The sequence below is a fragment of the Octodon degus genome, unplaced genomic scaffold (assembly GCF_000260255.1).
Source record: "Octodon degus isolate 3935 unplaced genomic scaffold, OctDeg1.0 scaffold00009, whole genome shotgun sequence".
In the NCBI taxonomy this organism is placed as follows: Eukaryota; Metazoa; Chordata; class Mammalia; order Rodentia; family Octodontidae; genus Octodon; species Octodon degus.
In genome coordinates, this window is record NW_004524585.1 from 30,904,329 (window position 1) to 30,926,387 (window position 22,059).

A 22,059-nucleotide genomic window follows, 5' to 3' on the forward strand; every position below is an offset into this window, starting at 1 on the left:
ATATATATGCATACATTTAATATATTACTAATATTTAACTATTCATTGTATATAATAAATTTGAGGTCTAAACGTCATTTGTCATTTATCATTTTTATCACTTCAAAGTTTTCATTTTGTATTTCTTCAACTCAAAATTTAAAAGAGAACAAAAGAAAATTAACTGAGGTGTACTCGATTTAGACACAGACTAAAAAAAAAAAATTCTTCATTATAAATTTGGGTGCTTATTAAAATCCAGAACAGGGGGGAAGAGGGTTGCAGAGAGGACAGTTAATGTGCACAAGGTGTGGTTGAATAGGAAGAATGACAGCCAATGTTTTATAGCATATCAGGATAACTGTGGTTGGTGACAATTAATGGACTACTTCAAGATAGCCAGTAGGATTTTAAATGTTCTCAACGCAAAGAAGGAAATACTATATCTCTAAGGTTATAGATATACCAATTGTCCTGACTAATCATAATCTGTTATTTTTATGTTTTGTACCCCATAAATATGTATGATTACTACATGTGAATTAAAAATAAAAATATATTTTAAAAATTAAGAATCTTCTGAAAGATGGAAACAAAAAAATAAGATTATCACTGAGATAAATATGACAGCAAGTTTTCTGTAACTGATAATATTGGATATTTTTGAAATCGTGAGGTCTCTAGTTGTACCTCTATAAGCATTTCTCTTTACTACTCACTGCTGGAAGGACACGTTTTACTCCACATTATAACTTTGGTTTGCACTTGGATGAAGAGAACTGTTGTGCTATCACATTTTTACCTACCATGCATATGTCGATAGCAACAAAGTTTTCTTTGTATCTCACTCTGTCTTGCTTGGTACAGTTTCAAGGACAATCTCTTGAATTTCTGAAATAGAATCCTGATAATGCAAAGAAGACATTTTTTCAAAAGCATTCCTGGAACACGAGCACTGGTATAGACTTTGCCAGCCCCAAAGATGATGGTTCTGTGGGTTATTTAGCAGCTGGAAACTCAGTCTTGGATGCTTTATTTTTTTATTTCCAAAATGCCGACATCTAACCAAGTCTTTTCTGTTCTTACATGGATTTAGAGTAAGAGTAATGGATGAAAATATACAGAAAAAGTACAAAGATTATTCTGTTTAATGTGATTCTCTTTTTCTTACCAATAGACTTGATGTCACGACAATTTTGATATGCACTGAGAACATGCTGTGGTCAGTTTGTACATCTGTACAGAGACTTTTGAGTCCTCAGGAGTATAAGGATGATAAAATTTTTAAAATTCATATCCATTGTAACGATCTTCTTACAACGTTAGCCATTTTGACTTCACCATTAAGAGAATTATATAAGTAAGTATCAAATGCGTACTATTTTTAACTTTGTTAATATATAAAATCATGTGTTTAACAAAGTTCTTTTCATGTCACTTATCAAATTATGTTAAGTAGCAAGTAAAGATTCTGAAGTGAGTTTTTTGTACTGTGAATTGATGTATTTTGTAAAATAACATCTACTGACAGAAGTTCCTTCATTATCAGAGGGAGTTAGTTGCCAGGAACATTGCTTCTCCACTGGCCAATTCCCTTCAGTCTGTGAGGTTCTCATGCAGTCTGCAACACTGTAAACTTTCTCTTGTGAGCTGGTGGTCAAGTGTTAGTTGCTGCTTGATGCTATATAAAAAGGAAATAACATGTAGTTGCTTTTTGCTCTTTTGAAAACATATTTTAGGGGACAACCCACTGGGGCCCCCTCTCTTAGGCAGAAGCTTTCTTTCCTCCAGTAAATAGTAGTAGAATTCAGTGCTTGAACTAGTAATGGCAAGTGGAAATAGAAATAAGTGAGTACATTACAAGAGGCTAACATATTCTATTTAGCTAGACAAGACTCAGAGAAATTAAAAGTTGTGAACTATTGTTTGAGTTCAGGTTAATCTGATTCACATTTGCAATGTTATAAAAGAGATTGGAATAGATATTGTAATTTTAACATTAATTTCATTTAAAAATCCTTCTCCTATACTATCAATTTCCCACTGAAAGGTTAAATAATTGTCTGTCTTTAGTTTATTAGCAAAACTTTTACACAATATTTCTACTTAGGTTAATTTGTGAGGCATTGCTTCCTATAATTTTTTGGTAAAGGTGATACATATCATAATTTTCAATAAATTTCTTCTTTTTTAATGTAATTAGTACAGGATCTCCAGGGTCTCACTATACAGATTGAACTTGTAGCGATCTTTCCTGTTTTTCAGCCTCCCAAGCGTTGGGATTACAGGGGCATGTCATCATGCCCAGTCTCAATCCCTGTCTCAGCACACCCTGGAAACAGGGCTGGCATGATAGGCCAGGGATCAAACCCCTGTCCCCTACATCTGCCTAAGTAGGCGCTTTAATCCACTGAGCTATCTGGCCAGACCTGTTTTTCAATAAATTTCAAGACTTCTGTCTTGAATATTCGAAGAGCAATTAACAAGTTTGGTTTTAATTTCCCTACGATTTTTTCACCTAGTTTTGCCTTTCAACAAATGCATTGTTTATAGAATATTCCTTCTACCAGGTGAAGTGGAGAACTAAATTTAGAAATGGAAAATTCTTTCAATAAGGGGAAGAATCAATGAGATGAATCTCCACAATGTTAAGATTATATACATAATGGTTGATAATCATAACAAGCTTAAGTTTGAAGCCCATAATAAATCCTGGTAAACTATACTGATTTACCATAGATGAAAAAATTATTATGCTCTCAGTTCACTGAGTCATTTCATCTAAGAGGAAGGCCCTGTGAAAATCAGGAACAAAGTTGATAAATTTCATGGATTGGTCATGGTGAGCAATATTGAATTTCATGGCTTGTCACAGATGAATTGAAAAATTTTAACCCCCAATGCATTTGTAAAACAAATAAATTATTGTCAAAGATTGTATACTTTAATAATAATTACATCACATACATTCATTATTATTAACCTATAGCCTTTTGATAAATTTTTAACAACTTTGGAAATATTCAAATCTTTGTGATTTGTGTATTAGATATTGCTTTGAAACCTCATTCAGCAAATTTAAATTGTTAATTTCAACCAGCAGTATAGAACATTTTATACCAAGCCCTGTGCTTAGATTTTCTTAATATAAAACATAGATAGCTCTATTGCTTTCAAGCATGAACGAAGACCTAGATATATTTCCGTTCCTTTTAAATACTTCTCAATTTAAGAATTCACATGTTTTATTTTGAGGTTGATTTAAATTTTATTGTTGTTACCTAGAATACAAATCTAATCTTTGAGATAGATTTTGACTTTTGTTGCCAGAAGAAATTTACAGGGAAGCATATTCTTTTCCAGCTGGGGGAAAATATATGTATTTTGCAAGAACCCTATTGCCTCGCTGAGTTTATTTTCACAGCTGAAATATTAAGTTGTCATATTATTAGCATTTTAGAAAAAAGCTGTCTGTGTCTCATGTTAAAAAATTAAACCACATCCTTTGAGGAATCAGTGAAAAGTAACAATCAGTTGTTGATAATATTCAGTTTTTCTAAGCTATCCCCCTACTATTAGTCATTTGGTAAGAAATGCCTTTTTCAGAAGGTGACTATCTTTATTTCAAGTAGTTCTGACGGATAAGCTGAAAGTGTTTTTCCTTTCTTAGCTTGGTGTAGGACCACTAAATCCCAGGGCAGGATTACATGATTTTAAAATCTTTTCAGGAAGAATGAAACCTGTTTGCAGAAATGTGTGTGTTCATTTTTAAGTTGCCTTTGTAGAATTATGTTCAAATGCTATGTGAGGAGTACTTTAGATTTGTCCTCCAGGGAAAGAGACCTGCTGAAACATAAAATATTCACCATGTATTTTCCCAAATGCTTAGCACTTGTAGTTCTTTTGTGAAGGCAGTTAAACTGCATTTGGAAGCTTACTCACATGTAGAACTGCACACATACGGTACAGTGGTTTCCTATGTTGCAGTTTGATGCGTAGATGATTAGTTTTTGTTTGAATATAATAAGTTGAAATTGTTAGAGGGCTAGGAATCACTGTTATACAACTATTCCTAGGTTCAATTTGCAGCACCTTTCCTACCCCCAAATGAATTTCTAAATAGGATTTCAATAAATAGACTTTGAGTTTAACTCAATAAATAAATTGTCTCTTTGGGCTCTGTGATAAACCACAGGGACATAACTAACAGTAAGCAAGATGTGATATCTACCCTGCAGTCATTCAGGAAAGTCTGATGAAATTTTTAAGGTTACAATTATATAATAAGCTTAGATTTTTCCAAGATGTTTTGATATATCATATTGAAATTCCTTAAAGCAGAAACTTTTTGAAAGTTGAGTGCTTCAACATTTAACAGAATGCAAGAGCAAGATACCAGCACAGTGCCCTCATATCGGCAAGGCTGAGATCCTCAGATACATGACGAAGGGTGGATTCCCAAACCAGGAACAGCAGCTCATCCTAGGGTGACCTTCGTGTTACTTCTAGGGATTTTGAATCCTTAAAATCATGGATATTCCAGTGCTGTGTCCGTAGCTTTGTTTCAAACTAATATTAAGGGGCTGGGGAGATGGCTCAGTGGAATAAGTGCCTGCCTGGCAAGCGCAAGGCCTGAGTTCAATCCCTGGTTCCGCCAAAAACAAAAAACAAAACAAAACAAAACAAAAGTCATCTATTGAAACTAATATTAAGTCTTTTGAGGTTATATTCTTCACCAATTTTTTTTTTCCTCAACTATTGCACTATCTCTCAGAATACAAATATTTTGGACTAAAGTTTTGTTTTTTATATGTCAAGGATGGCTGATGCCATTTGGAAAAGTTAAGCAATTCCTCATAATATTAATATTAACTGCACTTGGGAAAAGTGTTGAGATATGGACCCAGAAATAAAATCATATGTCCATACAAAGAATTGTGTAGCATTTTTCACAATAGAACAAAGTGATGTAACCCAGATATCCATGAATAGGTAAATGAGATATGGTCATTGCACACAGTGGAATATTATTCAGCAATAAAAAGAGTAATGTAGTGAATTCTAATAAGCAATTGGTATGAACCTAAAAACCATTTTGCTAAGTGAAGTATAATCCAATGCCACAGATGTAGTAACACATTTTTTCATTACTTTTGTAAGAAATATCCAGAGTAGATAAATTCAGAGACAGAAAGCAGATTAGTGGTTGCCAGGGATTGAAGAGAGAAAGACAAAAAGAGTGACTACAAATAGGTACAAAGTTTATTTTAGGAGTAAAAAATTGTTCTAAAATTAGATAATGAAGTAGTTTATGCAATTCTGTGAATATAGTGGAAAGACTTCAACAGTGCAATTCAGATGTGTATAATGAATGACAAATCTTAATAAAACTCTCAAAAATGAATATAGATTAGATTGAATGAAAAAAATATTTAAAATGTAAAAAATAAGCTGGGCATGGTGATGTATTCCTGTGGCCTCAACACTCTGGAAAGCTGAGGCAGAGGGCTCACAAGTTGACCCTAGAATCTCTTTCTGTCTCTCTCTCTCTAATCACATATATAATATTAATAATACACACACACACACACACACACGTATGTTATAGCTCAGTGTGTGTAGGAATCCAATGGTCTCTCTGTGATCAGTTCTACCTAGGGAAAAACAGTGGCAGGAATGAGAAAGATAGACAAGGAGACAAAAGCTGGGCTAGGTGGTCGCTGGTCTGCCTGATGGGCAAGACTAACCTCCTGCACAACAAAATCCATGTTTATTTATACATTTGCAAAGTTTTTAACACATGACACAAGGTTGTCTAGCAACTAATAGCTGACCTTAACCAGACCAGATGTTTATCTCAGGAATGACTAGCTTGTTTGCTTTAGGCTTGGAGACCCAGTCCCACTTACACACATTTGATCAATTTCCTAGCTTCCTGAGGTACTCAGCAAGTGTGCCGAGATACAGCTGAGCACGAGGGCCGTGGGTTCAATCCTTCTTAGCTGTTTTGTTAGGTGAGGCATATCCCTTTGTGTACTTTCCTCTAAAAAAAATTTTTTTTCTGTACCAGGGATTGAACTCAGGACCTTGCACTTGCCAGACAAGCGCTTATTTCACTGAGCTATCTCCCCAGCCCCTCTCTAATTATTTTTAAAGGGAAATATTTTCTAAAAACAGAACATCAAACCGTTTGCATGTGGTCCTAACAAGGTAGAGCACAGTGAGAGAACCAGCCACTCCCTCAGGAGCTGGCCTGTGACCTGAATCTGCAAAGGCTCCTGGTCTGAGGGGTCCAGTCTTCGGTTCTCCATCTTCCCTACTTTTTGCTCTCTACCTGCCCTTTGCTGTGTGCTTTCCTACATGGTCTCTGTGTTCATCTTCCTTTCTGACAATATCTTCTTTTGTTTAATCCTGTTTAATTTTTTTCCCACCACCTATTTAATATATTTACTAGGAATGAGACATTGTGCCACCATTTTCTAACTTAAAAGCATCCTTTTCTAATCTCAAAGAGGCATTTTCATTATGAGAAATTCAAGCCAGAGGGCAGAAGAAATGTAGTGAACTGTATCACAGTGTCTCTCTCATTTAATGACATTTAAGCAACATTGGGCCCTAGAAGTAATACTATTTTCTTTTTAAAGCAAAACAGTGACTATAAAATTCTCTTTAAGTCTTGAAGTAGACAGATTTTTCTAATTTCTACATGTTCACAGTTGCTTAGGATTTGGGGGGCCATCAAAAATTCTCACCTGTCTTCAGTTCTCCCATGTATTCAAGTGCTATCTCAGTAGTTCCATTTCAGGTGAATTCTTCTTCAAAGGTTATGGTCTTCTGTTGGTGTTTTTATTTACTAAACACTTCCCCTGGTAACCCAGCAACCCTAGGATGGAAGATGGTTACCTTCTGCAACATGAAGTCTCCACCTCCGTAGAGCTCCTACTCCTGAGCTACCTTCATTCCTTAGGGTAGGTTTATTCCATTCACCTCATATTACAAGATTAGATTCTGCTGGGAGGGCAGCCAAAATCAGAATCAGGCAAGAAAACATAAATCTTTCCATTATTCTCATTTTTTTATATGTCCTAGATTTATTTCATGCTGGTGGTTGGCTCAGGAAGGCAATCTTTGTTATGGATTAGGGAGCAGAGCATGGTGTACTTGTAGATCAGAGAACCGAAGGAACATGAATCTCGGAGCAAGTATTGGAGTGCTGAGGTACAGCCAGCCCGAGGCAGCATGGTGCTAGTGTGAGGGAATGTAGTTGGTTCTTCAATGATGGAGGAAAGACAGAAGCAAGGACCCCCAGATTTAACTTTCCATCATTTGGAAGTGAAAAAAAAAATGTCGTTTTCTTCAAATTGTGGACATTTATTTTTAAAGCACTTAAACTTCCAGTATCAAAATTCTTTTATGTTCCTGCAAAAAATATAATGCTGTGGCTCATACAATTACATTTTATTCTCCACTATGAATTATTCAGAGCTGCTTCTTTTTAGACTGTGTACCAAAACATCATTAGAGGTTATCTAATAGCGGGCTCGTAATTTCATTCCCCCAGTGAGGCTTGTGGTCCAATTTTCACCGTGTTACATTCTTCAGAATAATGAAACTAATTTGGGATCTTGCTGTGGAATTAAATGCCCATACAGATCCCACCCCCTCGGAGACCATAAACATCTGCTGTAACATCTCTTATGGCCAAATAACCTTACTATTTACCAGGATGACTGAGAAACTGTCAGTTGAGTAAGAGGTCCTTGCAGGAGTGTCCTGGTAAATGCTGTGTTGCCAGAAGATTTTTGTTGAAGAAATTTTGGCACCACTTACCCTATTATTATCAGATCATCATTATTTTTCTACTATGAGGTTAAAACTGTAGCTAGGCAATCATGTAGACTATTGAGAGTTTTATGCCAGTTTTGAGATAGTCACAGACCTTCTTAAGATCTATTTGCGCTTATCATACTGACCCCTTCCCTATGCTGAACATTTACTGTACAAGAGGCACTTTGTTAATTCTTTTTTTTTACTTTGTTAATTCTTTTATGTGCATTGTTTAACAGACTTTTCAGACTGACCTGTTTACCCCCATTTTACAAATGAGAAAATTGAGGCTAAGTAAATCACCAAACAGCACCACATGTCTAATAGAAAGCATACCCAAGATACAAACTCAGGCTATCTGGCTCCATTGCTCCTCTCTGTGCCCACACACTGCTTATAAATAACCTCCAGGGATACCACCCTTGGGGCATGGAGTAGACAGACAAAAAGTAAATGTGCAAAACCTGGAGGTAGTTAAATCCTATGAAGGAACAAAGCGAAGGAACTATAGAGAGGTGGTGGGAAGGGCTTCTGTCCACACTGTGGTCAGAGGACTCGTTAGAATTCTGAGGCAGAGTGCAGTAAGGAGCTGGCTGACCCCACCTGAAGGGGCGGCCTAGATAAAGTCTGCTTTCTGAGAGATGAGGGATGGCCCCTAGATAAGTGGACATATGGGGAGCTTTGCAAAGGGCTCCGAGAAGTGGAAGGAAGGCAGGCACTGGCTATGGTCCAGTCTTCTCCCCCAGCCCTCGCTGCCCACTCACCAGATCCTTCCCTCTTGTCCCGTCCACTCCTCACCCTGTCACCTTTGCACTGTCCATCTCTCCAGACTCCTGCTGCACCTCCTCTGTCTCTTCCTAGCCCCATCCTCCCCTTCTGGGCTTCCTTGCTATGTACGTCTTCCCTGTACCCGCCCTTTGTTGAGCCACCTGTCCAGACACTGGGATGCTGCTGGAAGGATCGTTCAGCAATCCTTGGCACCTGTTGCCAGCCCTGCTCTCTACCTGCTTTCTAGGCCTCTCCTCCTTCCATTCTTCTGCACCTTGCTTGACCCCTGACCTTACCCGAGCCCTGACCTTGCCTGTCTGAATAGCCTTGGCTCCATGTTTCAAAGAAAATCCAGATGCTCATGAAGGAAGTCTACTGTCTCACATCCATTCTTTTTATTTTTATTTATTTTTATTTTAGGGAAGGGTCTACAGAGTGTTCAGAGTCTCATTACTAGATTGGACTCGTAGTGATCCGCCTGTTTACAGCCTCCCAAGAGCTGGGATTACAGGCACGTGCCACCATGCCCAGTCTCAATTGCTGTTTCAGCGTGCCCCAGGGATGGCGCTGGCACGACAGGCCCAGGAATCGAACCCTGGGTCCCTGTGCCTGCTTGCAGGAACTGTAATCTACTGAGCTATTTGACCAGCTCTTCATATCCATTCTTAATCATTATTTTGATTCTATTCACTTCCATATCCCTTGACTGATCTCTGGTCAATATGTCCTTTTTCCGAACAAAGACAAATCTTTTCACCTGAGCACTTGATAACATTTACTTCCTATTACTCAGCCTTGGTCTTCGAAATAATCATTCATCTAGATCCTGCCCCAAGTGTTTCTACCTAAAGCCGGTCACACGCATTGTCTCCACCATCATGCTACCATTCTCCTGGTGCAGTCGGCATGGACTCCTACCCTTCTCATGCTAAGCAGACAGAAGCAACATCAGCCCTGAGCAGCCAGTCGCTGACTCCAAGGCATCTCTTCTTACTTGGCCATCACTGGCCATGTCCTTTTCTCTGAGTTTTTCTAGCCACTCCATTCAGGCTCTCTTCTTACTTCTTGGGTTAGTCCTCCTTGAGCTCCATTGGATGCATTTTTTTTTTTTTTGGGGGGGGGGGGAACCAGGGATTGAACTCAGGCCCTTGCGCTTGCCAGGCAAGCACTTATTCTACGGAACCCCCAATGAACGCCTCTTACTCTCATCTCACCCTTTAAATGTTGCTGTGTTGCAGAGATTTTCATCATCTTTTCCTTTCACATTCTTTCTCTGGATGAGCGCACTCAGTCACATGGCTCTACCATTTTGCTTATGACGTCTATGTAGATATTTTCGAAGTCGATGTCTCTGGTAAATGCTAGGTCAGTAAATCCAAATTCCTGTTGGATACCTCTTTGAAGCAAATGTTTTTCACTTCCACAATACATCTAAAATTAAGAAAAGTACCTATGAGTTAACCCCTCCTGCAGCCTTTCCCTTAACTTTCCCCTTTTATCTTCACCTGCACATCATCTAGCCTGTCATTAAGGCATGCATGTTATTAATTTTATTAGTTTACATTTGTTTATATTTCTCCCTTACTATTTTCTGGCCTCTGACATTGATTTAGGCTCCTATCCACTCTGACTGATGTAGGACAATAGCATCTTCATTACCCATGACCCAGGTCACCCATCCACCCTCTTCACTAGTTGTGAAGTGAACTTGCTCAGGTGGGCAGCTGTGAGTGCCACTCCTGGACTGTAAACTCTGCAGTGTTCCTCACAGCTCCAACTCCTGGACTTCTTCGGAAAGGCTGACCTAGCACCTGGCCCTCTCCTCTCCTCCCCTCCCCTCTCCTCCTCTCTCTCATGCCACAGATTGCATCCAAGTGAAATATTACAATCTGACTTTGGAAACTATTTAAGGAGTTTTGTTCTGCTCTGTAATTTATTAAAAGAAAATAGACTTTCAGGGAGAGAAGGGTCCAATAGTTTTCCAAGTAGATATGATATGTATATGGGTGAATTCCTCAGGATGAATAAAATTATTACACATGGAAAATATATGCTAATAACAATTAAAAATAATGAATATAAACAGCATGCATATAAATATAAAATTCTAAGTATATTATATTAAAAGATATTCTATTCAGCAGGACAAGAAGGGGAGAAAAGGATCAAATTTGGAAAGTAGGAAATTACAAGAAGCAAAATATGGAATGAATAGCGAGTAATGGCTTTCATACAAGAAGTCTGTTCTATTTTGATCATTTAGGACCAAACACGATCACCTCTCTCCTATACAGAGAGATGGTGTCACTTCAGAGAATTCCATTTTTAAAGTGTTTCCAATCATCAGTTTTAACTATTATAGGCAAATATAGTCTCATGTCATTATAAAATTTTTACTATCAAAACTGTCTAATAAATATTTTATGTAAAAAAACCTTTATTATTATGATCAAGATTTATAGTAGAATTTAAACTACCTAGAATAAAATGTTTAACCACTTCCAAAATACAGTTGCACATCAGATGTTCCAGTCAAAATATTCTAATTTTTAAATCACAGTAATTATTTTACAATTATATTCTTTTTGCAAGTCTTTCCTAGGCAATTAACACAAAATAATTTATAAAGTCTCGTTTATTATTTAGGATTTGTAAATCACTTTTAAAGGCTAAAAGAGATATTTCATATTAAACATTTTCATATTAATGAAGCAAATATGACAATACTTTGGTCTTTATTGGATAAATGTCTAGTATGATGTAAGAATAAATATTACTTATGAGAGACATCTCTGGTATTTATTGTGCTTTCCTTATGTATTTATTGTCTACAAATTTTATACTGTGAGTTTAAACAAACTCTCAGATAATGTCACTGTTGTATCTTTCCCAAGTGTAAGAATTGTTATACACAGGGCTCATAAAAATCCAAAGTGTCAACTCCTATTTTTCATGACTCTATTGACTTGTTTACCTGTCCTCCAAGTCATTAATCCAAGAGGATGAAGTAGGTGTATTATCTACTTTAGCACCATACCATTTTTTAATGAAAATAGTCTACTAAATACTGTATAAAAACCAAAATTTATTTTGATGGTGTTTCGTGTATATTCTGAAATAATCACTGTGTTTCCCTAGGACTTTTCAGCATGGCCTGGATGAGTCTGTTTCAGATCGTTTAAAGTTACCTTTCAACCAACCGTTACATTGGGTTTCTTGCATGTCACATTTCTACCCTTCTTTACTCAGGTAAGAACCTTTAGGTGCCACAGTATCTATAATCCTGTGATTCCATATTAGCATCCAATAGAAACTTTGATTCATGGGTGTAATGAATCTTACAGAAGGAATAAATGTTTCACAATAGGCAGTTAAGAGTCTCTCTCTCTCTCTCTCTCTCTCTCTCTCTCTCTCTCTCTCTCTCTCTCCCTCCCTCCCTCCCTCCCTCTGTCCCTCCCTCCCTCTGTCCCTCCCTCCCTCTCCCCCTTCCCCAACAAGTAAGCTATGAAGCTATGAAGCACAGGCTTCATAATCACTCAACTAATGTATGGCTTTAGTGATAGAATAGAAAACAGTGAATTTTTGAAATATAGTTCAATAGTTGAATGTCTTAGCATTTAAACATTCATCCTTTTTGATCTATGACTGGGAATTTGATAGTTCTCAACTAATTATCAGCTATAGGCAGCAAAACTGGATAAGCCATGTAACTTGGAGCCTAAGGTAGAAGGTGAGAGAAGAGTAACATTTATAATTATGAATAGAACCTTTCACTTTTATTATTTAATTAACAGCATTTAAAATCAAGAGAAAATCATTTAAAGTGTGATATGTACTTCCAGAGCAATCTGATGACATTTTGTGGCATTATGTAGAATGGCAGTTTGATTCTTTCTGGAATATATCATTAGAAAATGCCTTTGCTATGTGTCTGAGAACAAAAATATCATGTATTGCTAAAGGAGATATTGTTCATCCTCATGCATTCTTCATTCATCTTGGAAATATATTATCAGTGATAGCACTGGAATATCGAAATTGACTATCTCTTTCTTGAGACCAAGAGTCCCATGTATAAGTAGAGGCTATGAAAAGCTTGTATATAAAACTCTGTCAATACAGGAGACATGTGTTGCTTGCACATATGTGCCTGTTTCCACACAGGTCATGGTCAAGCCAAGACTAATGAGACATAGATTCTGTCTTTGCGGACTTCAGTGTGTACTTACTATAGTTCACTTACACAAAGGACCATGTCAGTCTCTTTGCTGAATTTTTGATAATTGATTCCTGGACATAGAATTTCCTCATTAATGTCTTCTCAATAACCTATCACTTTCCATGCAAATATACTTTTATGTCAATAGGAATTCAGTAGTCAATTCTTTAATACTCATTATTGCAAAAATAAAATATTAAATAACTGGATCTTTTACAGTGTGAGTTAGGTGGACAGCCTATACCATTTTGATCAGTTGCTTAACTTCTAAATTGATTTTTCTTCCTGTTATCATCACATTTGTTTTAATCTATTTTTAAAATTAAATTTAATAAATAAATAAAATTAAATTTATGTTTTTAAAAAATTTTTTGATTGATACAAGGTCTCTCGATGCAGCTTGGACTCGTAATGACTGTCCTGTCTCAGCCTCCCCAGCACTGGGATTTAAGGTGTGTGCCACTATGCCCGGCGTTGTTCTGGGGTCCAGGGCTGGCTCAGCATGTGGTACCAGGGATCAAACTCAGGTCCTTGTGCTTGCCAGGCAGGTGCTTAGACTGCTGACCTATCTCCCTAGCCCTCGTTTAAATCTGTTTTTATTGCAGATTTTATTTTATATTTGGAACCATTGGCATTATCTCCCTTCATATATAGCTCTGAAAGATTCCCACCTCCAGGCCTGTTCAATTTAGCCCAGCTAGAGGCCTAGGAAGTCAGCGTGAAAATGGCTATTCTTGTATTTAAATTCTTTTTATTTCTATACTTAAAGCAAATGTAGACAGAACAATTTCTCACTTTTCTCTCCTTCCCTATCTCTCCTTCCCTCCTTCCCTTTCTTCTTTCCTTTCTTTCTGTTTGTTTTCAGTGAACCTTCTCCACTATTACCTTAACAGAATGATTAGAATATGTGTAGGAATAACTACCCAGACTATGTTAAAAAAAAAAAAAATTAGTAGAATTCGCTTTCTGGAGAGCAATTTAGTAACACACATCAAAAATTTTAAAATAGTTTTGTTCCTTGAGCCAGCAATTCCATTTGTAAGAATCAACCATAAGGAATTAGTTAAGGATGTCAACAAAATTTTATATATAAAGATGTCAGTCAAAGCATTTGTAAAAGAACTGGAAATAAATGTTCTGCAGTATCTTACTGGACTATAACTTGTTGTACTGTACCTGATGTACATAGTTCCAAGAGGTTTCACACATTATATTTTTTGCCATCTGTGAGCTTCTGAGGGGTAAAACACTCACGCCCCTCTTTTGTGGAGAGAAGGGTAATGTGTAGGGAGCAATTTTCTAAAGAGAAGAAAGCTGTGAGTTCAGCTCCCTAACTGATGTCCACTCCAGGGTAAAGTTCAAACTTTTTACAGCTGTACCAGCAGTGGTCTGTCTGTCTGTCTGTCTTTCTTTCTTTCTTTCTTTCTTTCTTTCTTTCTTTCTTTCTTTCTTTCTTTCTTTCTTTCTTTGGGGCTTTTTGAAACAGGATCTCACTGTATAGCTCAGGCTGCTCCTGAACTCACTCTAGCCCAGGCTAGCCTTAACTTGGAGTGATCCTGCTTCAGCCTCCTGAGTGTAGGGATTACCAGTGTGCGCCACCACTCCCAGCTGTACCACTACTTTTCAAAGAGAAAATCATTCGGGATTGTGTTAATAGGTATGCTTAAAAAATCATACCTATGCACAAGTAAGATGGTGAGTTTTTTTATTATATAAAGTATTTCTTTTATGGATTCATTTTGCATGGACACCAGTGTGCCAGCTTGTCTAGAGGGGAGAAGATCTATTCTGCAGATTCCCTAGAATTATTGAATGATAGAACCCTCATTATTCAGGGGAGGAACAGTTACTGGAAAGTGGGATGCTATCAAGTAGTCTGATCTGTGGTACATTCTCATTTAAAGAGTGTTACAAAAGTATGTAGAAAAATGAATATTGTAAGGATATGTGCTGGAAAGGTTTTTATCTCTAAGTGGTGCATTTGCAAGTCATTTTAATTTTTATCTGCATTTTTCAAAGTTCTTATAATGAGTATTATTTAATTTTGTTAAGATGAAAACAAATTTTAAATGAAGTTAAAAAAAATCCACTTTGTTGTCTTTGCTCACATTGGTTTAAGCTGCCATCTCTATCAGATGATTTATGGCTCTAAGTGCTTACCTATAGACCAATACTGTATGTTCAGCTGCTTGTATTTCTTAAGTGATCTACTGAATTAATGGAAACCCATCACAGTATCCTCAGCCAATCCTTTCTTTCTCTCTTGCCTTGTCTTCCATCCACAGGGTCTTTCCTGTTAGGAATGTTACTGTTCCTAACTGCTTACAAGATCAAACATGAGTGTTTTCTGTCCTATTCCATCATCATATGTAGTCAGTTCTTCCCCTTCAATCCTTTTAGAAGCCCTCTTTACCTCCAGCCCATTATAATGACCTTGGTTTTCCAATTATTTAGCGCGTTTACAGTATTGTGTGCACCAGGCCCCTCTCGTCCTCACATTCCTAGCACAGCCTCTCTTGTCTCATTTCTTGGAGCACTGAACAATCAACTCCAGTTGTGTCTGTGTCCCCACAAGTCCCAAAGACTCAGTCATTCTGGGCTTTTTGACTTTTATTTGTTGCTTATTCACAGCACCAGGGCTTCATGTGTGTAGTTTTCATTCCCATAATGCCTTTGGTTCCAGGTCCTTCATGCAAGATTTGATTTGAGCAACTCAGTCAGTGTCATATACTCAGACAGTTTTCTCTGCTAGGACAATGTATTCTGTTTAGGAAGACATGGTCCGTGTAATTTATTTCTCAATGTCCTCAGAACAGTGAAACCATCAGAGGATCCCAGGATGACACTTTAAAAACAACTCAAGTTATTTATTTGCCTTTGGCAGATATGGCAAGGTGGATTCCTGGACCACTATTGTATGACTTAAAAAATCTTCATCTTTCCATCCAGTTTTTAAAAGTGTATCAGTTATCTCTGTATCTTTTGCCCTCAATTATTCTTCAAATGTCCATCTACCTTTGTAACTAAAGTGAGTGCTCATTGAAGTGCATGGGCCAAATGCTAAAAGGGTAAAAATCTCTTAGGCTTCTTTTTGGAAAGGGAAAAGCCAAGAAGAGAGGTGGCTGAAACAGTTCCTATCACAAAGGACCTTAATAATAGCTTACTTACTTAGAACTACACATTGTTTCTGAAATAACTTGAGTTCGTTTTTAGGAACCCTAAATAAAGGTAACGTAGGTGAAAAGAAAGAACAAGAGCAAGAGAAGAACATGAAATTATAGCCGTAGGGACCATAAATTTGTCCAGAAGCTTACAGAAAATAACTATGAAGAATATAAAGAGAGAAAAAAGAAAAATGTTTTTCTTCTTCCTCAGCATGAAAGACATAGTTTTTGAAGATTTTGACTTAGAGAAAATAAATGTATTTTCATGGCAGTAAGTAAAATATACTACATTCATGTCCCTCACATTGGTAAAAGCTAACAATGTGACTTGATTTAGAAATATTAATTGGTTTCAGTCTAGATTAAATTAAAGCATGTGAAGAAATATCTCAATCTCTAGCTTTATATTATGATACCGTATTGTACTTTCATATAATTATTCAAAAAGTATGCTATCTTGGTGTCTATAGTATGTTATATGTATAATGATTTTATTATTTTCCCAAACTTTCATATTCATGTATTTCTTTAAAATTTTTCAAGGATTTTTCAGGTCTTTTTTGTTGAACCATTTTTTAGGTCATAACTAAATATTGACTCTAAGTAGCATAATCAGTTTGAATAAACAATCTGTTTTATGCTGCTCAGTTTCTTTTATGAGTACAAGATGCTTTGTGTCAGTCCATTTGGAGTTACAGATATGTGTGTACCTACTGTACTTTCATTTTACACTAACACTGTAATTCCATTTATAAGTTTTTTCCTAAGTATATTAAGCAACATTTGGCTTCATTGGATGGACAATGTGTTTCGTGGCTCTATATCGAGCTCACTAAGATGGTTCATTCATTTGTTCAACAATACATTTTTCAGACTTTCTCCCCGTGAGGAGCTATGCTTGGATTAATGGTGAGAGGAGAAGCTGGTAATGAAGTTTGGATGATCTCCCTTTCTTCAAATTGTCACATGTTGCTGAAGAATTCAATATTAGGTACATCCTTGATAGCAGTACACAGTACCTACACTCATCTTCTCCAGCTTGAGACTCATTTCTTCTAAGATATTCTTCTGTTTTCTTTCTTCCTTCTTTCTCAAACCCAGAACTATTTTTATCTAAATTTATCATCTTCTACTTTGGCTTAAAACCCTCCCATAGGGTTGTCCTTAAATTATACAATTTTTAGGGCTGGTGAGATAGCTCAGTGGACTAAATGCCTGCTTTGGCAAGCGCAGGGACCAGGATTGGATCCGCAGTCCCATGTGCCATACTGGCTCCCCCCACCCCCCGCCCGGGTGTCCTCAGCTGGTGACCGAGTCTGGGCATAGTTGTGTACACCTGTAATCCCAGCACTGGGGAGGCTAAAAACAAGAGGATCACTACAAGTCCAAGCTGCATAGTGAGACCCTGTACCTAATACATAAATGAAAAGAAAAATAAATAAACTATACCTTTTGTTACATAGCTAATACATAAATGAAAAGAAAAATAAATAAATTATACCTTTTTTTGCATAGCTGGATAGACATGTCTCTTATCTGTCTCTCCAAACTCTCCCCTGATACCCAGTGCTTCCCATACGTTAGCCTTTTTATATTTAATTAACACACAATACTTCTTGTGCTGCAAGATTTTTGCACATGGCTTTTCTCACACCCTAAAATATCTTGATCATGTTGTCAACGCCATCTTCTTTTCACATCTCAGTTTATGTGTGACTCTGCAGGGAAGCTTTGCATCAACCCCAAGGACTAGCTCACTTCTTTTTCTACATCTTCTAAGAGACTCTTTTGCCTTTCCTTCCTTTGACTTTTCATTAGAGAGTAAAATAATAAAAATGATACCTAATTTCAGTAAATGATAAAAATGATACCTAATTTCAAAACAAGATGATAGGAAATTAACAATGGTTGTCATATAGCATATTGTTAGCTTCAAAGTATTTGTTCAGATTACCAGATATAGACATGCAAAATTGATTAAACAATTAATAGTTCCTTTCAATAAACCAATAAAAATTAGTAAGACAATTATCTTAGCTGTCTATATTTTTCCCTTCCTTCTTACTTTCCTCCTTTCCTCATTCCATTTGTTCTTTCTTTTTTTTAACAGTTTCTTTCCCTTTCGTGATATCTATTTGTACCTTTTGGATCTTACTTACTCTTTTAGTTTCTTACAATAAGAGATGATATGAGGTTTACACATTTGAGTCTCATTTATTTCACTTATGAGTATGATCTCTAGTCGCGTCCATTTACCTATACAAGTCTCAAGTTTATCTTTATAGCTGAGTGATACTCTATTGTGTAAAAATACCACATCATTTTTATCCATTCCTCAGTTGATTGACATTTGGTTTGTTTCCAAGATTTAGCTATGACAAATTATGCTGCTATAAACATGGGTGCACATATATTGTTGTGGTGTAATGTTTTCCAATTTTCTGGAAAAATACACAGAAGGAGGACTGCTAAGTTGAATGGGGCCTCTAATCCTAGTTTTTGAGGAATCCCCATACCAACTTCCACAGTCATCATACTAGTCTACACTTCCATCAACAGTGAAGAAGGGTTCTTGTTTCCCCACAACCCCTCCAGCATTTGTTATTGTTTGATTTCTTGATGATAGCCATTCTTTCTGGGATAAGATAAAATCTAAGTGTTGTTTCAATTTGCATTTCTCAAATGAACAATGATGTTGAACAGTTTTCATATATTCATTTGCCATTTGTAATTCTATCTGAGAAGTGTGTATTCTCAGATGCCCATTTTTGGATTAGGTCTTTGAATTTTGGGGCCCTGATTTTTTTTTTAATGTTATATGTTAAAGATAGAAGTCCTTTGTCTGAGGGAAAGTTGGCTGAATTTGTTTCTGAATTTGTGGGTTTGCTTCTTACTTTCTTGGTGATTTCTTTGGATGTGCAAAAACTTTTCAATAAGATGTGATCCCAGTCATTGATTCTTTTAACTATTTCCCTTGCAGTCAGAAACATTACTGTAATTTTATCTATAGCTGGATGGTCATTCAAACTATGTTTTTATCCTCCATTAGATTCCATAAGACTATGGCTTGGTTTTGGTTTACTATTGTTTGTCCATGGTCTGGCACATAGAAGTCAGCCATAAATATTAGTTGGGTGGATGAGTGAAGGAATGAGCAAGTCAACTTGTAGTGGTGTTGTGCTGGATAAGCCTGTGTTAATTGGTCAACACAACAGACAAGTTGTAAAGCTCCAGCGTAAGAAACACAGTCTTGATGAGAAGGACAACTTGAGAGGAGGAGAGAGAAAGCTGGTCTACCAGGTCTACAGAGAAGCTGCTACAGAGGACTGAAGAAAAAGGCTGAGAAAGCTTCTACTCTGTTGTGTGTCAAGAGCTCATGCAACACAATGGCTCTGGAGAAGCAACAACAGCCATTTCCACTGAAGTTCTTCATGGCTGCTCCAGAGTATACACAAGAATCCGGATCTTGGAAAACAAATCTCAGAGGGAAAGTCAGTGTCTGTGGAGTAGTTATTAACAATAAGTAAAAACATCCACTGAGCTAGGCACTTTATCTACTCAGAGATCTTAATCTTTATATCTTTCCTCTTCTAGTATAAAGTTATTATGTAACTAAATACTGACTCCAAGTAGCATAATCGGTTTGAATAAACAATCTGTTTTACACTACTCAGTTTCTTTTATGAGTACAATAAGATGCTTTGATTGTATCAGTCCATTCGGAGTTACAGATATGTGTGTGTCTACTGTGCCTTCATTTTACACTAATCCTTACTATAATTCCATTTGTGATTTTTAAAAAATCCTATAAAATGGAGCCAGCAACATGGTAACAAAAACTAATGATAATTTTCAGGGTTGACAGGTACTGTTCCTGCACTTACCTTGTTTTGAGATCTCAGAAAGTTAATCACATGAGTTTTAGTTTCAGTTCAGATTTTGGTGAAGAAACTGAGACATAAATACAATACAGTCTTATTGATCTACTGGAAAATAGCACTGTGTATGACTCCATCTGAAACATTTTCCCTTAACTTCTAAGATAATCTCCTGGGTGGTTCTGAGGACTAAATGGACTCAAATGCCTCTGAAACATTCACTACATGGCCACTTATTCACCAATCATTCATAACTGATGGGTTGGTGAAGACTTACATGTGTCAGAAAGTGGCAGATCTTCATCAGTTATCTAAACATGTGGAAAGACCCTAGTATGAGGGTGATAAAGTGGAAAAACATATTGAACTGCTTTCTCACTGGGTCTCACTGGGTCTCTGAACTTATCAGCAGTATGCTGCCTGGGGAGACTTTCTTGAGCTCCTGATAGTAAGGTGTTATCTGGTGGATGGGACTGAGAAGAGTCAAGGGCTCCGGAGAGATAACTCCTGCTCCTTCCAAGAGCTGGCTGGGTGAGTTAGTAGTGTTGAGTGCCTTAACAACTGAGGTGCTAGACTAAGACTTTGGAGAAAAACACAAACTGATGGCTAAAATATTATACTATTTTAAAGTTTAAATTTGCATGTATTTTTAGAAATGGGATATGCTAACTTGTGTAGCATTGAACTGTAGATAGATGAATTGTTATACTACTTTGGGGTGATTTTTTAAGAAAATGAATCCCATGGAAAAGGGTCAATTTACTAACATCAGCAATCAGTACAGGTTCTCTTAGTTTAAGCACCTGTGTTCTTAGAAGCACACTCTGTAGTATAACTAACCTTGCAAAAATGTGTCTCTTTCAACCACATTACCAGAAAAAAATATTTTAAAACACAAGGCAAGTTGTATATTAAAGTATGCAGGTGCACCCTCCCTAAAGTTATTTGTGCATGGCACAGGGTATCATCTGCTCCCTGTCCAGACCCCTGAATCCCACATCTAGTCTCCCACCCCAGGCTCTTTTTTTTTTTTTTTTTTTTTTTTTGTATTTTAGGGAAGGGTCTACAGGGCGTTGATGGTCTCACTACTAGATCAGAGTCGTAGTGATCTGCCTGCTTACAGCCTCCCAAGAGCTGGGATTACAGGCATACACCAGGACACCCAGTCTCAGTTGCCATCTCAGCATGCCCCAGGGGCAGGTCTGGCACAGTAGGCCCAGGAATCAAACCCCCGGACCCTGGACTCATAAAGACTTGGGCTTAGTCCAGCAGCTACATTTATTAGCTAAATTACCCTGGGTTCATTTCTGAATATTTTTGAAACAAGGATTAAGTGGGATACACAGCAAATGTTTTTATATAAGTCTCAGTTTGGATTTTCTCAAAAAACACACTATGAAACAAGAATTCAAGGGGGTGTGATTTGTTTTCTAAGTGGAGGAAATGATGGAAGGGTGGTGCATAAGTAACGAAGAAATCTTTTTGTAGTCAAACCAACTATCAGAGGAGTGACAAGAATTTGAATCTTCTGAGGGCTTCAGAGAACCAGTGGTTTAGGGCTGCCTTGGGGTTTTGAATTCCTTGACTGTAGCAGCCTATCTGGTGGGAAGGTAGCTTCATCCTTAAAGCATCCTTGCTCTTTGATTGGACCTGTGTGACCTGAGAGTAAGGGCAAGGGCTAGTGCGGTGGCTGACAGTATCTTGGTTGTGCCCCCCTTGCCCTGCTGAGATCCACCCATTCCTCATGTTAAGTTCTGTGAGTTCTTGCAGTGATTTCTCAAGTGATGGCTAGCTATAACTGCTTTAAAAAAAAGCTTCCTTACATAAGAGTTAGTGGGACAAGCAGAGTTCTCCTTACTGTAGTTCAAATGATACTCACTATTGTATTCTTCTGCCACCTGGACAGTCTCCCTCTGTTGTACATCCCACCTGCTGACTTGGGGATTCTGTTCAGTGGAGTCACTCAGATCTTCAACCTTGAGTAGTCAAATCTATGGTCTCCATTCCCTCATCAGACATCAGTACTGCACCCTCCTGCAGAGGGCTGTAGTCCAGTCTGAAAGCTCTGACACATGCCCTGATGAATCCCTGAGTTATAGCAACTCTTCTCTGACACCTTCTCTAACAGCAACCCCCAGATCCTCGTGGTAATTAGGGCTCATCACCTTTGCCAACATAGTCACTCAGTTCTTTGCCTGATAGACTCCTGGGAGGGGACAGCAAA

The 22,059-nt window shown here is 37.3% G+C and overlaps 1 protein-coding gene across 1 annotated transcript in view; it reads left to right on the forward strand.

The window, feature by feature from the left end:
- Positions 1-22,059, forward strand: part of LOC111814390 (uncharacterized protein KIAA0825-like) — an 82,746-nt gene that overhangs the window by 9,156 nt on the left and 51,531 nt on the right. Inside the window, exons 2-4 of the mRNA XM_023707686.1 lie at positions 1,157-1,339; positions 6,858-6,947; positions 11,713-11,823. Coding sequence (XP_023563454.1) covers positions 1,157-1,339; positions 6,858-6,947; positions 11,713-11,823 — 384 coding nt within the window. The remainder of the gene's footprint in view (positions 1-1,156; positions 1,340-6,857; positions 6,948-11,712; positions 11,824-22,059) is intronic.